Source organism: Stomoxys calcitrans, chromosome 2 (assembly GCF_963082655.1).
Source record: "Stomoxys calcitrans chromosome 2, idStoCalc2.1, whole genome shotgun sequence".
Classification (NCBI taxonomy): domain Eukaryota; kingdom Metazoa; phylum Arthropoda; class Insecta; order Diptera; family Muscidae; genus Stomoxys; species Stomoxys calcitrans.
In genome coordinates, this window is record NC_081553.1 from 165,470,630 (window position 1) to 165,487,197 (window position 16,568).

Below are 16,568 nucleotides of genomic sequence, written 5' to 3' on the forward strand. Positions count from 1 at the left end.
TAAATCTTACGATGTAAATTTAAAAAAACTGTTAGGAATTCAAAAAAACAATTATTATGTATACAAAAATACGGTTTTGATTGGTAACTGGATTAATATAACTCTGTATCGGTTTATATGGGGGAGATATCAGAAAATAACAGATCAATACTTCGAAGCGCTACAAAAACGATGACTAGTGGTGCGTCTAATAAGTGAACAAGTAACTAACTAAATTTCCCATCAACATTCCATTAAGGAACAGGTGATATTACTCTCATATCAATGAGTGCAGTCCGATTAAAGTTTAAGCTAAATGATAAGGGGTCCCGAGTCCGAACGGCGATACCACTTGGTAGAGAAGTTTCAACATGACAGGATACCTTACAAATATAGCCAGCATAAGTAAGGGGATAACCATCGCTGAAAATTTTTGTTGATGTTCACACTGGGAAGTGAACAAGTAAAAGCGTCTTAAGTTCGACCTGGCCGAATCTTATAAATTCTCCACCATGGATCTCATTTGTCAAGTTTTTTGCCCGATATCTTTTTATAGGCAAACAAAGAATAACGAATAAGAATTGCTATGCTATTGGAGCTATACCAGTCTATGGGCAGAATCGGACCAAACTTAGCTTGGAAGTTGGACCCATAGTAGAAGTCATTGTCCAAATTTTCATCCAAAGCGAATAGGAGTTGCGCCCTATGGGGTCTCAAGCAGTAAAATCGGGAGAATGGTGTACATGGTAGCTATATCATGTTGTGGACAGATTCAGACCATATTTAGCACAGTTTTTGGAAGTCAAAACCAAAAACTTCAAGCAAAGATTCAGCCAAATCTGATAAGAATTGCGCCCTTTATAGGCTCAAGAAGTCAAGATCCGAGATCGGTTTATATCCGCGATCGGTTGCCCATACTTAGCACGGTTATGGGAAGTCAAAACAAAACACATTGCTCAAAGTTTCAGCCAAATAGGATAAGAATTGCGCCGCCTAAAGGCTCATGAAATCAACACCCGGCATCGGTTTATATGGGTCATGCAATATTTCAGACAAATTGGATAATAATTGCGGCTTCTAAAGGCTATATCAAAACTTGGACCAATATAGCCCATTTGCAATCTCAACCGACCTACACTTATAGAAAGCATTCGTGCAAAATTTCAAGCGGCTAGCTTAATTACTTCATAAGTTTGCGTGGTTTAGAAAGCACGCTACCTTTCGAAGGAGTAAATAGAGATTTTGCACATCTACTTCCTATTAATTATACCCTCCACCATAGGATGGGGGTATACTAATATCGTCATTCTGTTTGTAACACCTCGAAATATGCGTCTAAGACCCCATAAAGTATATGTATTCTTGATCGTCTCGTCGTTTTGAATCGATCTAGCCATCTGTCTGTCGAAAGCATGCTAACTTTCGAAGGAGTAAAGCTAAGCGCTGAAATTTTGCACAAATACTTCTTATAAGTGTAGGTTAGTTGGGATTGTAAATGGGCCAAATCGGTCCACGTTTAGCTACAGCTGCGATATAAACCGATCTTGGGTCTTGACTTCTTGATCCACTAGAGAGCGTGATTCTTGTCCGATTTTGCACGTGGTGTTTTGGTATCACCTTCAACAACTATGCTAAGTATAGTTAAAATCGGCTCATAACCTGATATAGCTGCCATATAAACCGATTTGGGCTCTTGACTTCTTCAGCTTTTAGAGGGCGCAATTCTTATCCGATTTGACTGTAATTGTGCACGTGGTGTTTTGGTAACACTTGCAACAACTGTACTAAATATGATTTAGATCGGTTCATAGCCTAGTATAGCTGCCATATAAACCGATATTGGACCTTAAATTCTTGTGCCACTAGAAGGCGCAATTCTTATCCGATTTGGCTGAAATTTAGCACGAAGTCTTTTGTTATGACTTCCAACAACTGTACTAAGTATGATTCAAATCGGTTCATAACCTGGTATAGCTGCCATATAAACCGATTTGGACCTTGAATTCTTGAGTCGCTGGAGGGCGCAATTCGCATCCTATTTGGCTGAAATTTTGCATGAGTTGTTTTGTATTTCCAACAACTGTGTTAAGTATGGCGCAAATCGGTACATAACCTGATATAGCTGCCATATAAACCGATCTTGGACCTTGTTTTGTTATAACTTCCAACAAATGTGCTAAGTATGGCGCAAATCGGTACATAACCTGATAAAGCTGCCATATAAACCGATCCCGGATGTTGACTTCTTGAACCTTTAGACGGCGCAATTATTATCCCATTTGGCTGAAACTTTACACGATGTGTTTTGTTTTCACATCCAACAACCATGCTTACAATGGTCAAAATCGGTTCATTACCTGATATATGTATGTAGCTCCCATATAAACCGATATAGGATCTTGAGTTCTTGAGCCTCTAGTAGTGGGTTTAATAAGTGCAAAACTTTACTTTTGTTAGATAACCAATATTATATCTTTTTTTCAAAAAAGTATTTGAAGTTTTTTCTCATTGTATATAGATGTAGTTGTTTGTTATAGAATTTTATGACTAGGGTCTGTAATTGTACAATTCTCATCTCCTATACTTGAATGAAACTAAATTGCAGATAGTTACTTTGATATCTTTGAATCCACAATGGATTGATATTTCTGACTATCGTATTGAGTGGATGGAATGCTGCCGATGAATGGCCTATTGTGTGATGGCCTAGTGCAAGTATTACACCTGAATATAATTTATGCAAATGAATCTTCAGCGTCTCTTAAACTGAGCCGTTCGTGTGGTGTTAGTAATGCGTAAGAATATACACATGTATCGAATGATAGAAAAACAGACACATATTCACAGACATTGGAATGGGTCATAGCCGTAGCCAAATACTTTGAATAAGGACAAGTTTTTCAGATTAAGTTTCTTGATTTCACTGTTTGTAGTTCGTTTATGTTGCCATTTTTCTAACACATTTGTTATATGTTTATGATCCCATTTAAAATTTAAGGCCGCTGAAAATTGGTGCTGCAACAATCATCAGCGAACCTCCAAACGTTTGATGCACAATTTGAATCTCTGGATGATTGATGACTATATCAATTGACCGTACCTGAATGACAACACTACTCACCTACATATATATTGTTGTTATAGGGCAAATGTATTTGGGATTTAACAGACATTTAACTGGAAGCAACATTTACATCATTCGGAAATGACAGACAGCTATGCGTGATATGATATTAACATGAAGACCCCCTTACTGTGTACACAACAACATGGTGAAATGCCAAAACTATAATAATTAAATTTAATTGATTTGTCTTCATCCATATGATGAAAAGCTACATTTCAAGCCAATGAATATTCAATTTAGTATTATCTTAATTGAAGATATTGAGCCATAAGGTTTAACGGCGTTTTGAAGACGAGAAGGTTAATGAAAAGTTTTAAAGAAGACTAACAGTTTAAGCTTAGAGCTAGTCTTCAACACTATAACCTGAAGAAAAATCAGAGCTTACAAAGTTGTGGATTTTTCTTATTATCCCATTTTTGCAAACACAAAAAGATAAGAGTCAATAAATCTCGTTATTTTGTCTGTTTAACTTCAACTGTAATTGGCTATGACAGAATATTTGTTCCACTAGCCAAACGTAGAATAGCGTTCCAAGAATAGCGTCCTTATTTTAAAATCTCTGACACCAAGTTTCGAAGTGTCTCCCACCACTTGATCTTTCCACCGTGATTGCCTTCAAAAGACTTCTTTGCTGGATCCTCTTAATCCATTCTGACAACATGACCTAGCCAACGCAGCCGTAGTATTCTATGCTAACGTCGTCATCCAGCTCGTGGTTCATACGTCGCCTATATTCTCCGTTAACGCAAACTATATTTTACGAAGAATCTTACTCTCAAATACTCCAAGCACTGTCTCATCTGCTTTCACAAGGACCCATGCTTCAGAACCATATAACAACACGGGTAGTGTCAGTGTCTTATATAGTGTAATCTTCGACTATCGAAAGGTGGCCTTGTTTCTAAACTGCTTATTTAGTCCAAAGTAGCATCTGTATGCCAGTATTATTCTTCGCTTTATCTCAAAACTGGTGTCATTCGTTCGTTGAGGTTCCCAACTTTTTATAATTTCTTTGTCTGCTCGGTTGTACAAGGCGTATTGGGAGTTGAAACCATCCATTTCGTCTTATCTCCATTTACTGACAGACCCATTTTCACTAACTCTCTTTCGATTCTTTCCAAGGCTGCAGTTACTACTTCCGGTGACCGAACTATGATATCGATGTAGTCGGCATAGGCGAGTAGTGATTAGTGTGCCATATCTATTCACATCTCGTATAATCCTCTCCAGCAGGATATTAAAGAAATCACACGATAGGATGTCTTCTTTTTTGAAACATCGTTTGGTAATAGATGGTTCTAAGAGATTCATTCCTATTCTTACTGAGGAACGCGTATCAGCAAGTGTCATCCTGCAGAGTCTAATTAATTTTGCAGGGATACCAAACTCAGACATGGCTTTAAATACCTTAGAACATAAAGGAGTATCGAAGGCGGCTTTATAGTCAACAAAGAGATGCTAGGTGTTGATTTGTCCTTCTCGGGTCTTTTCCAGGATTTGGCGCAGTGTGAATATCTGGATTTACCAGGTCTAAAGCCGAATTGATAGGACCGAAGGAGACTTATTCCTCTGTAGTTGGCACATTTCGTCTTGTCTCCTTTCTTGTGTACGGGATATAGTATGCTGAGGTATGCGTTCTTCTAGCCAGATTGTGCAGATAAACTGATTCATACGCCTTATCAGTGTGTTGCCTCCGGTCTTAAATAGTTCAGAGGGTAGCCCGTCGGCAGGAGCCGACTTGTTGTTATTCACTGCTACTTGGATCTCATTCCGATTAGGAGCTAAAAATTCTATACCATCATCATTGATTGGTTCTGCGGTATCCTCTTCGCCGCCTACGTCGGTCACTAGCAATTGGGTAAAATGTTCTTTTCATATCCTCAGGATGTTATCTAGGTCAGTTATGAGATTTCCTTCTTTGTCTCTGCAGGAGGATATGCCTGCACCAAAGCCATCGGTTTGATGTTTAATTCTTTGGTAAAATTTCCGGACTTCATTCTGACTCCTGTACATCTCAATTCGCTCACACTCACGTCATTCCAGTTCCTTTTTATTTCTGCAGAAATAAAAAGGAATAGACGTTTCTCCTCTCTCCTTTTCTCTCGATACCTGTCCTTCATCTGGCGCGTTGCTACTGATTGCAGGATTGCTCTATATACCGCATACTTGGCTTCAGTAGCATCTCGACACTTTTGGTCGTACCATGGCTTTCTTGGAAGAGGCATCCGGTAACCAAGAACGGATTTCGCGGCATTTTCCATGGAGTGGGCAATAGTTTGCCACTGCGCCATTATATCTTCGGAACAAGGAGTGCTTTCATCAAACAGTTGTGTCAGTCGAGTGGAGTATGCCGCTGCCATCTGTTGTGTTTGAAGCTTTTCAATGTCTAGCTTCCGTGCAGTGTCAGATGGTACTTTCCTCGCCATGTTCAAACGTTACAACTTGAAATACTTGCGATTCTGCAAAATATATTTATTCTTAATCGTTTTGTTATTATTTGTCAATAAAGCCATAACTTTCAATCTGACAATTTAAATATCCCGGTTTGAAATTTATTAACGTATGAAGTTCTGTCTTGAGACTCAATACTTGTGGCTAGTATGGTGTGCAGCTGTTCAAATGTGATATAGCGTGTGCAATATTTTGAACTCCCACCCATTTATCAAATTTACTCATGTTTGGATGTATGATATTTAATCCACTACCAGTATTCCATATTATTCTGGTTAATTCACATATACGATTCGTATCCAACTGAAATATTTGAATTTCATGTTAGGTTTGAACATATGGAGCCCCACGACAAAAAGTTCGATTTTGGAGGGAAGACTCTTACTTTAGATGAGGTGGTAACAACAACAACACTTCGACTTATATGACATTCCGATTTGTATTTGTGCCTAACTGGAGGAAGAACTTAAATTGTTTGTTTTAAACATCCATACTGAAATAGGGTCCATAATCAGTTCTTGTCTAAATTATATAAAAATTAGCTTCTGTCTTCATCTATGACTCCAAAATTAATGTTGTAGCATGATGTAATAGGAGAACTTTCCGAAAGCGATTTATGGTGTGTGGAAAGTATATGAAAACCGATCCGATCGTATTCTACGCCTTAACATTTGATTTCAATTATTAACGGGATTTAAATCAAATTCCTGACAAGTGAGCTTATTAACTTGTGTACCACCGTCAATACTGTATTTTGACATTACGTGTACTGATTATTGGTATTTGCAGTTCATATCAGAGATTCGCTCAAAGGAAAACGTTTCCTTCTTCAAGACATGAAGCAGTTTATAATACAATAGTGTCAACAAACAACATAATGATATGGCATAAAACGCCACGGCCTGGCCAGTCTTGACAGTCATCAGACTACTCTTCAAAGCGACTTTATAAAAACTTTTATTAAAAAATTTCTATTCAATTCTAATACCATTGTCTGGGTATTAAAAACAAAACTTTGTTGTTCTAAAGTAGAACAGTCTATGCTCTATCGTTAAGAGTTTTTTTTCTTTCTTTTATATATGCAACTAAAGAAATACATTTAACTTAGGGTAAACAATTACAGTGCTGGGCTTGACCACATCGACCTTCCTAAAATAAAAAGTTATTATTAACTTAAAATAGATTATTTTATATCTCCGTATGTGACTATTGGGTGTGTCAAAATTCTGCACATTTTATTGTATACATGCCGATGTGAAATATTGTTATTAAATAATGTATTTATTATTTCATAAACACTAAATATGGTGAAAAACGGAAGTTCGACCTTTAACAAAAGATTGGCGATTAACAGTTAAAAAATACATTGTGTATGTTCCGAACTTTAAATGAATAAAATAAAATTGTTGCAAAATGAATAAATGTATTTGTGTTCTAAATTTGAAAAATTTTTACAGCTTCCTTTTGTGTTTTAAAGCGAATAGTAAAATCATAAAATCATATATAATCATATAACATACACTTTTATATAATTCTAACAGAAAATTTTTGCAATCGATTTTTCGATGGATTATAATTTGAATGGGTCTTGGATTAGGCCAAAAAGCCTAACAAATTACAACTATGGTACGAATAGATGCACAATAGTGGGGCATCACCCATAAAGGTTTTCGCTTCTACCTCCCTGCTATCGTTTTTGTTGACACATCAGCAATACTGGATTCATATTCCGACTCGAACATCAAAAAACAAAAATGTTCAGCGTTGGATTTTCCCTCACAAATGCTGGCAAAATTTCTACGGTATTCAGTCATCTCAAAATTGGAATCGAAAAGGTGTCGCTAAGTAATCATTAAGCTAAAACTTTAATAGAACTCTGTTCATTGGTATGAGCAAAGGATTGTATGGGGGAAATTATCAAAAGTGCTCCCCGTGGTAAAAAGCAACAGCAAAATTATTATTTTGATAGAAAAACTCAAAAAACTAAAAAGCACCAACTAAGAATGCAAAAAGCGTCCACTTAGTGCCTTTTTTTGTTTGGATCTAGGTGGCACCTTTTCGGGTTTTGCGTGTCCTAAAAAGCTCCAAATCTAGTGGTTTCCCTGAATAGGAATATTAAATATTTATGTTATATATCAATACAATAAAAAACATGTTTTTATTCGACTGTGTTAATTTCATTCCCTATAGGGACAGTTAACCGATCCCTTAGATGGAGACGTAAGAGGGTAATTGCTTTCTGGGACTTTAAATATTCTATAATGTAGTGGAGACATCCTCACTACAAACATTCATCATCAATAGTCACATTTAGAGACGTTTTGTACATCTTCCAGGAATACCATAGTCGATGTGATTTTCACTAACACTGTTTAATCGATGGGTGCAGTCCGATACAAGTTAAAGCTTAATGATAAGGGAACTTCGTTTTATTGCCGAGTCGGAACGGCTTACCACAGAGCAACACCACTTTAGAAGAAAAGTTTTTACAGCTGATTACCTAAGGTAAATACCTCTCAAGTGTCACCATCTGTTTTAGGGGATAACCACCGCTAAAATACTTTGTTCTGATGTTCTCGTCGGGATTTGACTCCAGGCGGTCATATTAACTCCTGAGCTACCGTGGCCCCGAAGTGAAAATCATTACCATATCCCATGGCGGTAGACATACGTTAAGGCCTTGTACTATACGAGAATCTCGGCCTAGATTACCCCTGAATAGTCCAGAAGTTGCAGCTTTAGTTAGTGTTTAAATGAGTACCTTTTTCAAGTTTTAGCTCAATAATAAGAGGATTTTTATACCCTCCACTATAGAATGGGGTATACTAATTTCGTCATTCTGTTTGTAACACCTCGAAATATGCGTCTGAGACCCCATTAAGTATATATATTCTTCTATCGTCATGTCATTTTAAGTCGATCTAGCCATGTCCGTCCGTCTGTCTGTCGAAAGCACGCTAACTTTCGAAGGAGTAAAGCTAGCCGCTTAAAATTTTAGTCGGTAGGTCGGTTGGGATTGCAAATTGGTCAAATCGGTTCATGTTTTGATATAGCTGCCATATAAACCGATCTGGGATCTTGACTTCTTGAACCTCCAGAGGGCGCAATTCCCGTCCGATTTGACTAAAATTTTGCTCGTGGTGTTTTGGTATCACTTCCAACAATTCCAACAACTGCGCTAAGTATGGTTCAGATCGGTCCATGTTTTGATATAGCTGCCATATAAATCGATCTTGGGTCTTGACTGCCATATAGACCGATCTGGGATCTTGAATTCTTGAGCCTCTAGAGGGCGCAATCCGACAGATCTCCCGATTTTGCTTCTTGAGCCACTTGAAGGCGCGATTCTTATCCGAATGAAATATTACACAATGACTTCAGCATTCATTTATGGTCCGAATCGGACTATAACTTGATATAGTTCCAATAGCACAACAGTTCTTATTCAATATTCTAGAGATTGCCACCGTGACACAGAAGTTAGCATGTCCGCCTATGGCGACGAACGCCTGAGTTCAAACCCCGGCGTGAACATCAAAAAAATGTTCAGTTTTGGATATCCCTTTACCAATGCTGGCTACATTTGTGAGGTATCCTGCCCTGTTAAAATTTCTTTGCCAAGTGCTGTCGCTATGCGGCTCGCCGTTCGGACTCGGCATAAAAAGGAGGCCCCTTATCATTGAGCTTTAACTTTAATCGAACTGCACTCCTTGATATGAGAGACGTATCCCCTGTTCCTTAGTGGAATGCTCATGGAAAAGTTAGTATTTAGTAGTCCAGAAATTGCAGCATTAGTTTGTGCTTAATTGAGTGCCTTTTTTAAGTTTTAGCTCAATAATAAGTGGTTTTCTTTTTAAAGCCGAGTCCAAATGGCCAACCGCAGGTTAACCTCTATATGAGAAAGCTTCCCCGATTAATGGATGTAAGACAGAAATGCAGCATCTTAAGTAAACTGATAGCCAAGGAATCAGTATATTTAAAGGTCCGCTGGATAAATGATCACATTTAATTTAAAGATGATCAATTTTCCAACTTTTCCAATGATTCCTTCCCTTTGGCGAAAAATATTTTCCTTCATATTAGGGATTGTTTTTTTTTAAATGGTGGGTTAACAAATCCTTTACTTTGCGTCTTGTTATTTAAAACATGAAGATCGAAATATCGTTGAAAGTTAGGAAATTGACCTTAGGAAAAAAGCAAGACACAAATAGCCTTACAAATAGGAGTGTCTTTAAATCTTTAAATTAATTAAGATGCTAAGATAAAAAAAATAATTTTTCAGTAAAATAAGAATCAATCATCGATCAAAATTTGAAACGGATGGTCAAGTCCGTTAGTAAATAGGAAATTTATTTTAAAGATAGCGTCTTTTCATAAAGTTTTGGTTCTTTGGCTCGTTTTCATTGCTAAAATCCTACGTATAAGGAAAATTTTTAATTTTCGGCCAACTTTTTTTCAGTGTACCGTATTGCTACGATTTGGTTTTATGGAATGCCAATTTCAATATTTTAATGGAATAATAAGAATATGGGTGTAATTTTCAAACAAAAAGTTATGTTTAAACGCTTTCGAATTATATGAAATTACTAGGATGAGAACTTATTATCAACATGCAATCTACATTCTAGACAAAAAAGGTGAACAATTAACCTTTGCCTAGATCAACAAGTAGCATCCAATCATGCAAATATCTTCTTTATCAACCTCAACTGTCAACTCTTCCTTTTATGCTCCTTTTTCTTGCAGCCAACGAACAATACAGGAAACAAAAGGCTGGGATGTATTTCGAGATCCACCAATTAAAATTGAAACAGGTTCAACGGCGAATCAGGAATGTTTGGAGTTAACGGTGAAAATCCTAAAAATCGTGGCCTACATCATTACCTTTATTGTAGTTTTGGGTGGCGGAGTAATGGCAAAGGGCACTGTCCTGTTCATGACATCGCAGCTCAATAAAGACAAAAGAGTAGAATTTTGTAATAAAGACTTGGTAAGTTCAAATTAGTGTAAGTTTTCACAAATTCAGAAAACTCCACTCATCGACTTTCTTTTTACAGGGTCGTGATAAGACGTTCGTGGTAAAATTACCAGAAGAGGAACGCATTGCATGGCTGTGGGCTTTGATAATTGCGTTCGCTGTCCCGGAAGTAGGTGCTCTCATACGTTCGACACGTATTTGCTTTTTCAAAACTTTCAAAGTACCACAAAAATCACATTTCATGTTCATGTTCATCATGGAGAGCTTGAACACGTTCGGGACGGCTTTGTTAATGTTCGTGGTATTGCCCCAATTGGATGCCATACAAGGAGCTATGTTGACCAATTGCCTTTGTGTGGTGCCGGGTATATTGGGCCTAATGTCGAGAACATCAAAGGAGGGCAAACGTTTCGCAAAAATGCTAATCGATCTGGTGGCCTTGGCAGCGCAGGTTACTGGCTTCGTGGTCTGGCCCCTACTAGAAAACCGCAAAGAACTTTGGGTTATTCCGGTGGCCTGTCTAATGATTTCGTGTGGCTGGTGGGAAAACTATGTGGACTCTCAGTCATCGTTTGGCATAATACGCGCTATGGGCAGAATTAAGGACGATTTGAAATACACCCGTTACTTTAGCCACATGTTTTTATCGATTTGGAAAATTGCGCTGTTTATGTGCTCGGTCTTGTTCATCTATTGGACGCAAGGAGATGAACCAGGAAATATCTTTACCATGTTTGGCGATGCGTTTGGACCACACAAAATTTCCGTCGACGAGTTGGCCACGACGCTCTCGGGAAGCTTACCGGACACTATCGACGCAGCCAACATCGATAGCATAGACATTGACGCAGCTCACTACACTGTTATTTATGTCCTTTTGATACAGATTTTCGGAGCCTACCTTTGCTACATCTTCGGCAAGTTTGCTTGCAAAATTTTGATCCAGGGCTTCAGTTATGCCTTCCCCGTCAGCTTGACCATACCGATCTCAGTATCACTGCTTATTGCCGCCTGTGGCATTCGCATTGACGATCCTTGTTTCTTTCATGATACCATACCGGACTATTTGTTCTTTACCAGTCCATCGAACTTCAGATTTAATGATTTCGTCACTCAACAAATGGCATGGGCTTGGATTCTGTGGTTGCTTAGCCAGACCTGGATCAGCCTGCACATTTGGACCCCGAAGTGTGAACGTTTGGCCACCACGGAAAAACTCTTCGTAAAGCCCATGTATTGTGCCCTGCTAATAGATCAGTCGATGGCCATGAACCGAAGAAGAGATGATCAGGCGGATGTTAAGACTGAGGTAGGCCCAAGTGGTAAACGGGAGGTGGATGTTTAATTTGTGTCTTTTTTCTTCTTCAAGGACCTCTCTGAAATTGACAAGGAAAAAGGAGATGAATACTATGAGACCATATCGGTGCACACTGATGGCTCCGCTATACAAAGCAAACCCACCGTCAAGTCTTCCGATCATATTACCCGCATCTATGCTTGTGCTACTATGTGGCATGAAACCAAAGATGAGATGATGGAGTTCTTGAAGAGTGTCATGCGCTTGGATGAAGATCAGTGCGCTCGGCGAGTAGCTCAGAAATATTTAAGGATTGTCGATCCCGATTACTATGAATTTGAGAGTAAGTACTTCCTCCAACTGACAGGCCCAACAACTTTATGGCATTTTCTTTTACAGCCCACACCTTCTTCGATGACGCTTTTGAAATTTCCGATCACAGTGACGATGATATTCAAGTTAATCGTTTCGTCAAATTGCTGGTAGCCACAATGGACGACGCTGCCTCGGAAATCCATCAAACCACCATTCGTTTGCGGCCGCCTAAGAAATATCCCACACCTTATGGTGGGCGTTTGGTATGGACCCTGCCGGGCAAGACAAAGTTCATAGCTCACTTGAAGGACAAAGATCGTATTCGTCATCGTAAGCGTTGGTCTCAAGTCATGTACATGTACTACTTGTTGGGCCATCGCCTCATGGAGTTGCCTATTTCCGCAGACCGCAAGGACACCATTGCCCTGAATACCTATCTGCTTACTCTGGATGGTGACATTGATTTTAAGCCCAATGCGGTAACATTGTTGGTGGATTTGATGAAGAAGAACAAGAATTTAGGTGCGGCTTGTGGACGTATTCATCCCGTGGGTTCGGGGCCTATGGTATGGTATCAGCTGTTCGAGTACGCCATTGGTCATTGGCTGCAAAAGGCCACGGAACATATGATCGGTTGTGTACTTTGTAGTCCTGGTTGTTTCTCACTCTTCCGTGGAAAGGCCTTGATGGACGACAATGTCATGAAGAAGTACACTACCCAGTCAGACGAGGCTCGGCATTATGTGCAATACGATCAGGGCGAAGATCGTTGGCTGTGTACATTGCTCTTGCAGAGAGGCTATCGTGTCGAATACTCAGCCGCCTCAGATGCCTACACCCATTGTCCAGAAGGCTTCAATGAATTCTACAATCAACGTCGTCGTTGGGTACCCTCAACTATTGCCAACATTATGGATCTGCTGGGCGATGCCAAACGCACAATCAAAATCAATGACAACATTTCGCTGCTCTACATCTTCTATCAAATGATGTTGATGGGTGGCACCATCCTGGGCCCCGGAACGATCTTTCTTATGTTGGTGGGTGCTTTCGTGGCCGCCTTCCGCATTGACAATTGGACATCCTTCCACTACAACATCGTACCGATCTTAGCCTTTATGGTAGTCTGCTTCACGTGTAAATCCAATATACAGCTGTTTGTGGCTCAAGTCCTGTCCACGGCATATGCCTTAATTATGATGGCGGTCATAGTTGGTACAGCATTACAGTTAGGCGAGGACGGCATTGGTTCACCCTCTGCCATTTTCTTGATAGCCATGACTGGGTCTTTCTTCATAGCGGCGTGTCTCCATCCGCAAGAGTTCTGGTGTATATCGTGTGGTCTCATCTATCTGTTGTCCATTCCTTCTATGTACTTGCTTTTGATTTTGTATTCGATTATAAATTTGAATGTCGTCTCCTGGGGTACACGAGAAGTGGTGGCAAAGAAGACCAAAAAGGAATTGGAGGCCGAGAAGAAAGCCGCCGAGGAGGCAGCCAAAAAGGTTAAGCAAAAAAGTATGCTGGGATTCTTACAGGGTGGCATGGGCAGCAATGCCGATGATGAAGGCTCCGTAGAGTTCTCCTTGGCCGGTCTATTCCGTTGTGTTTTCTGTACACATGGCAAGACATCCGATGAGAAGCAGCAACTTACAGCCATTGCCGAATCATTGGACACCATCAAGACGCGCATTGACAGCATTGAACAGACAGTCAATCCCCACGAAACTTCACATCGCCACGGTCGCCGGCGTACCACCTCAGGCAGTTCAAAGGACCACCATTTGTTATCCTCCGTGGCAGAAAAGTCTGGTGATGAATCCGATGAAACCGAATCCGATTCTTCCGGTGAGCCCAAGCAGGAAAGAGACTTCCTTACGAATCCCTATTGGATAGAAGACCCCGATCTGCGTAAAGGTGAAGTGGATTTCCTCTCTAGCTCTGAAATTCAATTCTGGAAAGACTTGATTGACAAATATCTCTTCCCCATCGATAATGATCCCGTTGAACAGGTATGTAGCACGTGTCTAGAGACTGAAGCTGCGACATAAAATGTGGATTCTCTGGAAATGTGCACCACTTAAAGAACTGACTATTTATTTCAGCTTGAGACTTACATCAATATCAATTGCTTAGTATCTTATGCACCAATACAGTGTGATACGTAAGTTTGCACAAGGATGGACAATTATAGGTCGTGAATTTTAGCTTTTCTAAGAAATTCGAGCAAAAGTTGGCCTAATAAAAAAGAATTCACGTACTTTCACTATTTGAGGATTTTCATAAAGTTATTGAAAAATAGGGAAGGGAATTTCTTTTACATAGTACGATTAGGTGGATAAATACATTTCAAATCAACAAACAAAATACAATTTTTGAGGCAAGCGTGACTTTCACTAGAGCTTGTAGTTTCCATGTGATCACTCCAAATTAGCAAAAAATGTTTATTTTAAAGCGAATTTGACAAAAGTTTGTGCACTTTTTCAAATTTGAAGTAAAGATCATAGCTCAAAAAAAAAATACAAGCGACAGAAAGATTTAACACAAAATTTTTCTTATTTTACCCAACACCATAGCATACGGGGCATGTTCATTTAGTCATTCCGTTTGCAATACTTCCAAATATCCATTTCCGACCCTACTAAATTTCCCATGAACATTCCCTTAAGTAACAGGGGATACTTCTCTCATATCAATGAGTGCAAACCTATTAAAATTTAAGATCAATGATAAGGGTCCTCCCCTTTTATGCCGAGACACCAATTGGTACAGAAGTTTTAACATGGCAGAATACCTCACAAATGTAGCCAGCATTGGTAAGGGAATAACTACTACTAAATTTCACATGAACATTCAATTAAGGAACAGGGGATGCTTCTCTCATATCAATGAGTGCAGTCCGGTTAAAGTTTAAGCTCAATGATAAGAGGCCTTCTTTTTTATGCCGATTTCGAACGGCATGCCGCATAGCGACACCTCTTTGTAGAAAGTTTTAACATGGCGGGATAACTCACAATGTTAGCCCAGCATTGGTAAGCGGATAACCATCGATGAAAATTTTTCTGATGTTCACCCCGGGGTTGTGAACCCAGGCGTTTGGCGTCATGGGCTGATATGCTAGCCTCTACGACACGATGGCCACCATTTCCGGTCTTACAAAGTATATATTTCTGATCGTCGATTTAACGATGTCCGAATGTGTGTCCGTCTGTTGTAATTATTCTACAGACTTCAAAAATTGAGATATTGAGTTGAATTTGGGCACAGAGCCGTAGTTTTTCATATCCAGGTTAAGTTATTGAATGGATCCAATCGAACTATATTTGGAAATAGCTGTCATGTAGACCGATCTGCCAATTAAGGGTCTTAAGCCTATTAAAGTCGCATTTGCTATCAGATTTTGTTGAAATTCAGATGATTGATATGTTTTTACCCATTTGTGCAACATATAAATATCCATTATGGCATAAAGCTCCCTTATAAACCGTTCTCGTTGTTTTGTTTCTGAATACATGGCATATCTATATGACTGATATGTTTTTGGCATACATGCTTTTTATGACTGTAGACATGCCACAGACCATAACATCTGTTTAAGTTAGTATATTGCTCCCATATATCTCGGGATTGGAAGTCTTAAACACTTATGGGGCGCACATCTTACACAATCAAGTTGTAATATTTTAGTGAATCATAACGCGTTGCATGGTGAAGTGCTTCTATGATTTGTCATTGTGCTTATATATTTACTTTTTTAACTACAGCCAAAATCTGATTGTAGAAAATGAATTTCCCCAAGATAATGAATTAAGTTTAACTACATATTTTTTCCGATTTATTTAGTGATTTTTCGGAGTATAGCCAACAGTCCACTCTTGTGCAAAAAAGACAAACACTTACGAATTGTAAAAATCGCCTAGCCCGTATATTAGTAATAAATGATTACGTTATTAACATTTAAACATTTTTAAAAATTTTAGGCAAGAATTGCTAAAGATCTTAAAGAATTGCGCGATTCATCGGTTTTCGCCTTCTTCATGGTGAATGCCCTATTCGTACTAATCGTGTTCTTATTGCAATTGAACAAGGATAATATCCACGTCAAGTGGCCATTCGGTGTACGCACAAATATCACCTATGATGAATCCACACAGGAGGTAATTTTATAAGGGATTTCCAGCAGAATAGAGCCCAGACGTCTCAAAGATCAGCCTATTCCGAAGGAAATCCCTATGGAACAACTGTACTAACCTATTTTGTTTTCTTTTCTTATTTTCATTTATTTCAAAATCAAAAATATTTATTATCGTTTGGCATTCAAAAACAATCAATCAATATAACTATCGAAAAATATTGTGGGTGTGTCGTTTGAAAACAAAATTCGCCACCATTTTATGCGATGTATACTGCCTGCCGCCGCC

The 16,568-nt window shown here is 39.0% G+C and overlaps 1 protein-coding gene across 2 annotated transcripts in view; it reads left to right on the top strand.

The window, feature by feature from the left end:
- The window catches only part of LOC106085815 (chitin synthase chs-2), an 86,046-nt gene that overhangs the window by 54,898 nt on the left and 14,580 nt on the right, over nucleotides 1-16,568 (top strand). Inside the window, exons 4-8 of one of the 2 annotated variants that reach the window (XM_013250236.2) lie at nucleotides 10,304-10,547; nucleotides 10,615-11,844; nucleotides 11,905-12,175; nucleotides 12,232-14,159; nucleotides 16,128-16,304. In XM_013250236.2, coding sequence (XP_013105690.1) covers nucleotides 10,304-10,547; nucleotides 10,615-11,844; nucleotides 11,905-12,175; nucleotides 12,232-14,159; nucleotides 16,128-16,304 — 3,850 coding nt within the window. The remainder of the gene's footprint in view (nucleotides 1-10,303; nucleotides 10,548-10,614; nucleotides 11,845-11,904; nucleotides 12,176-12,231; nucleotides 14,160-16,127; nucleotides 16,305-16,568) is intronic. The other variant, XM_013250237.2, reaches the window with a different exon arrangement.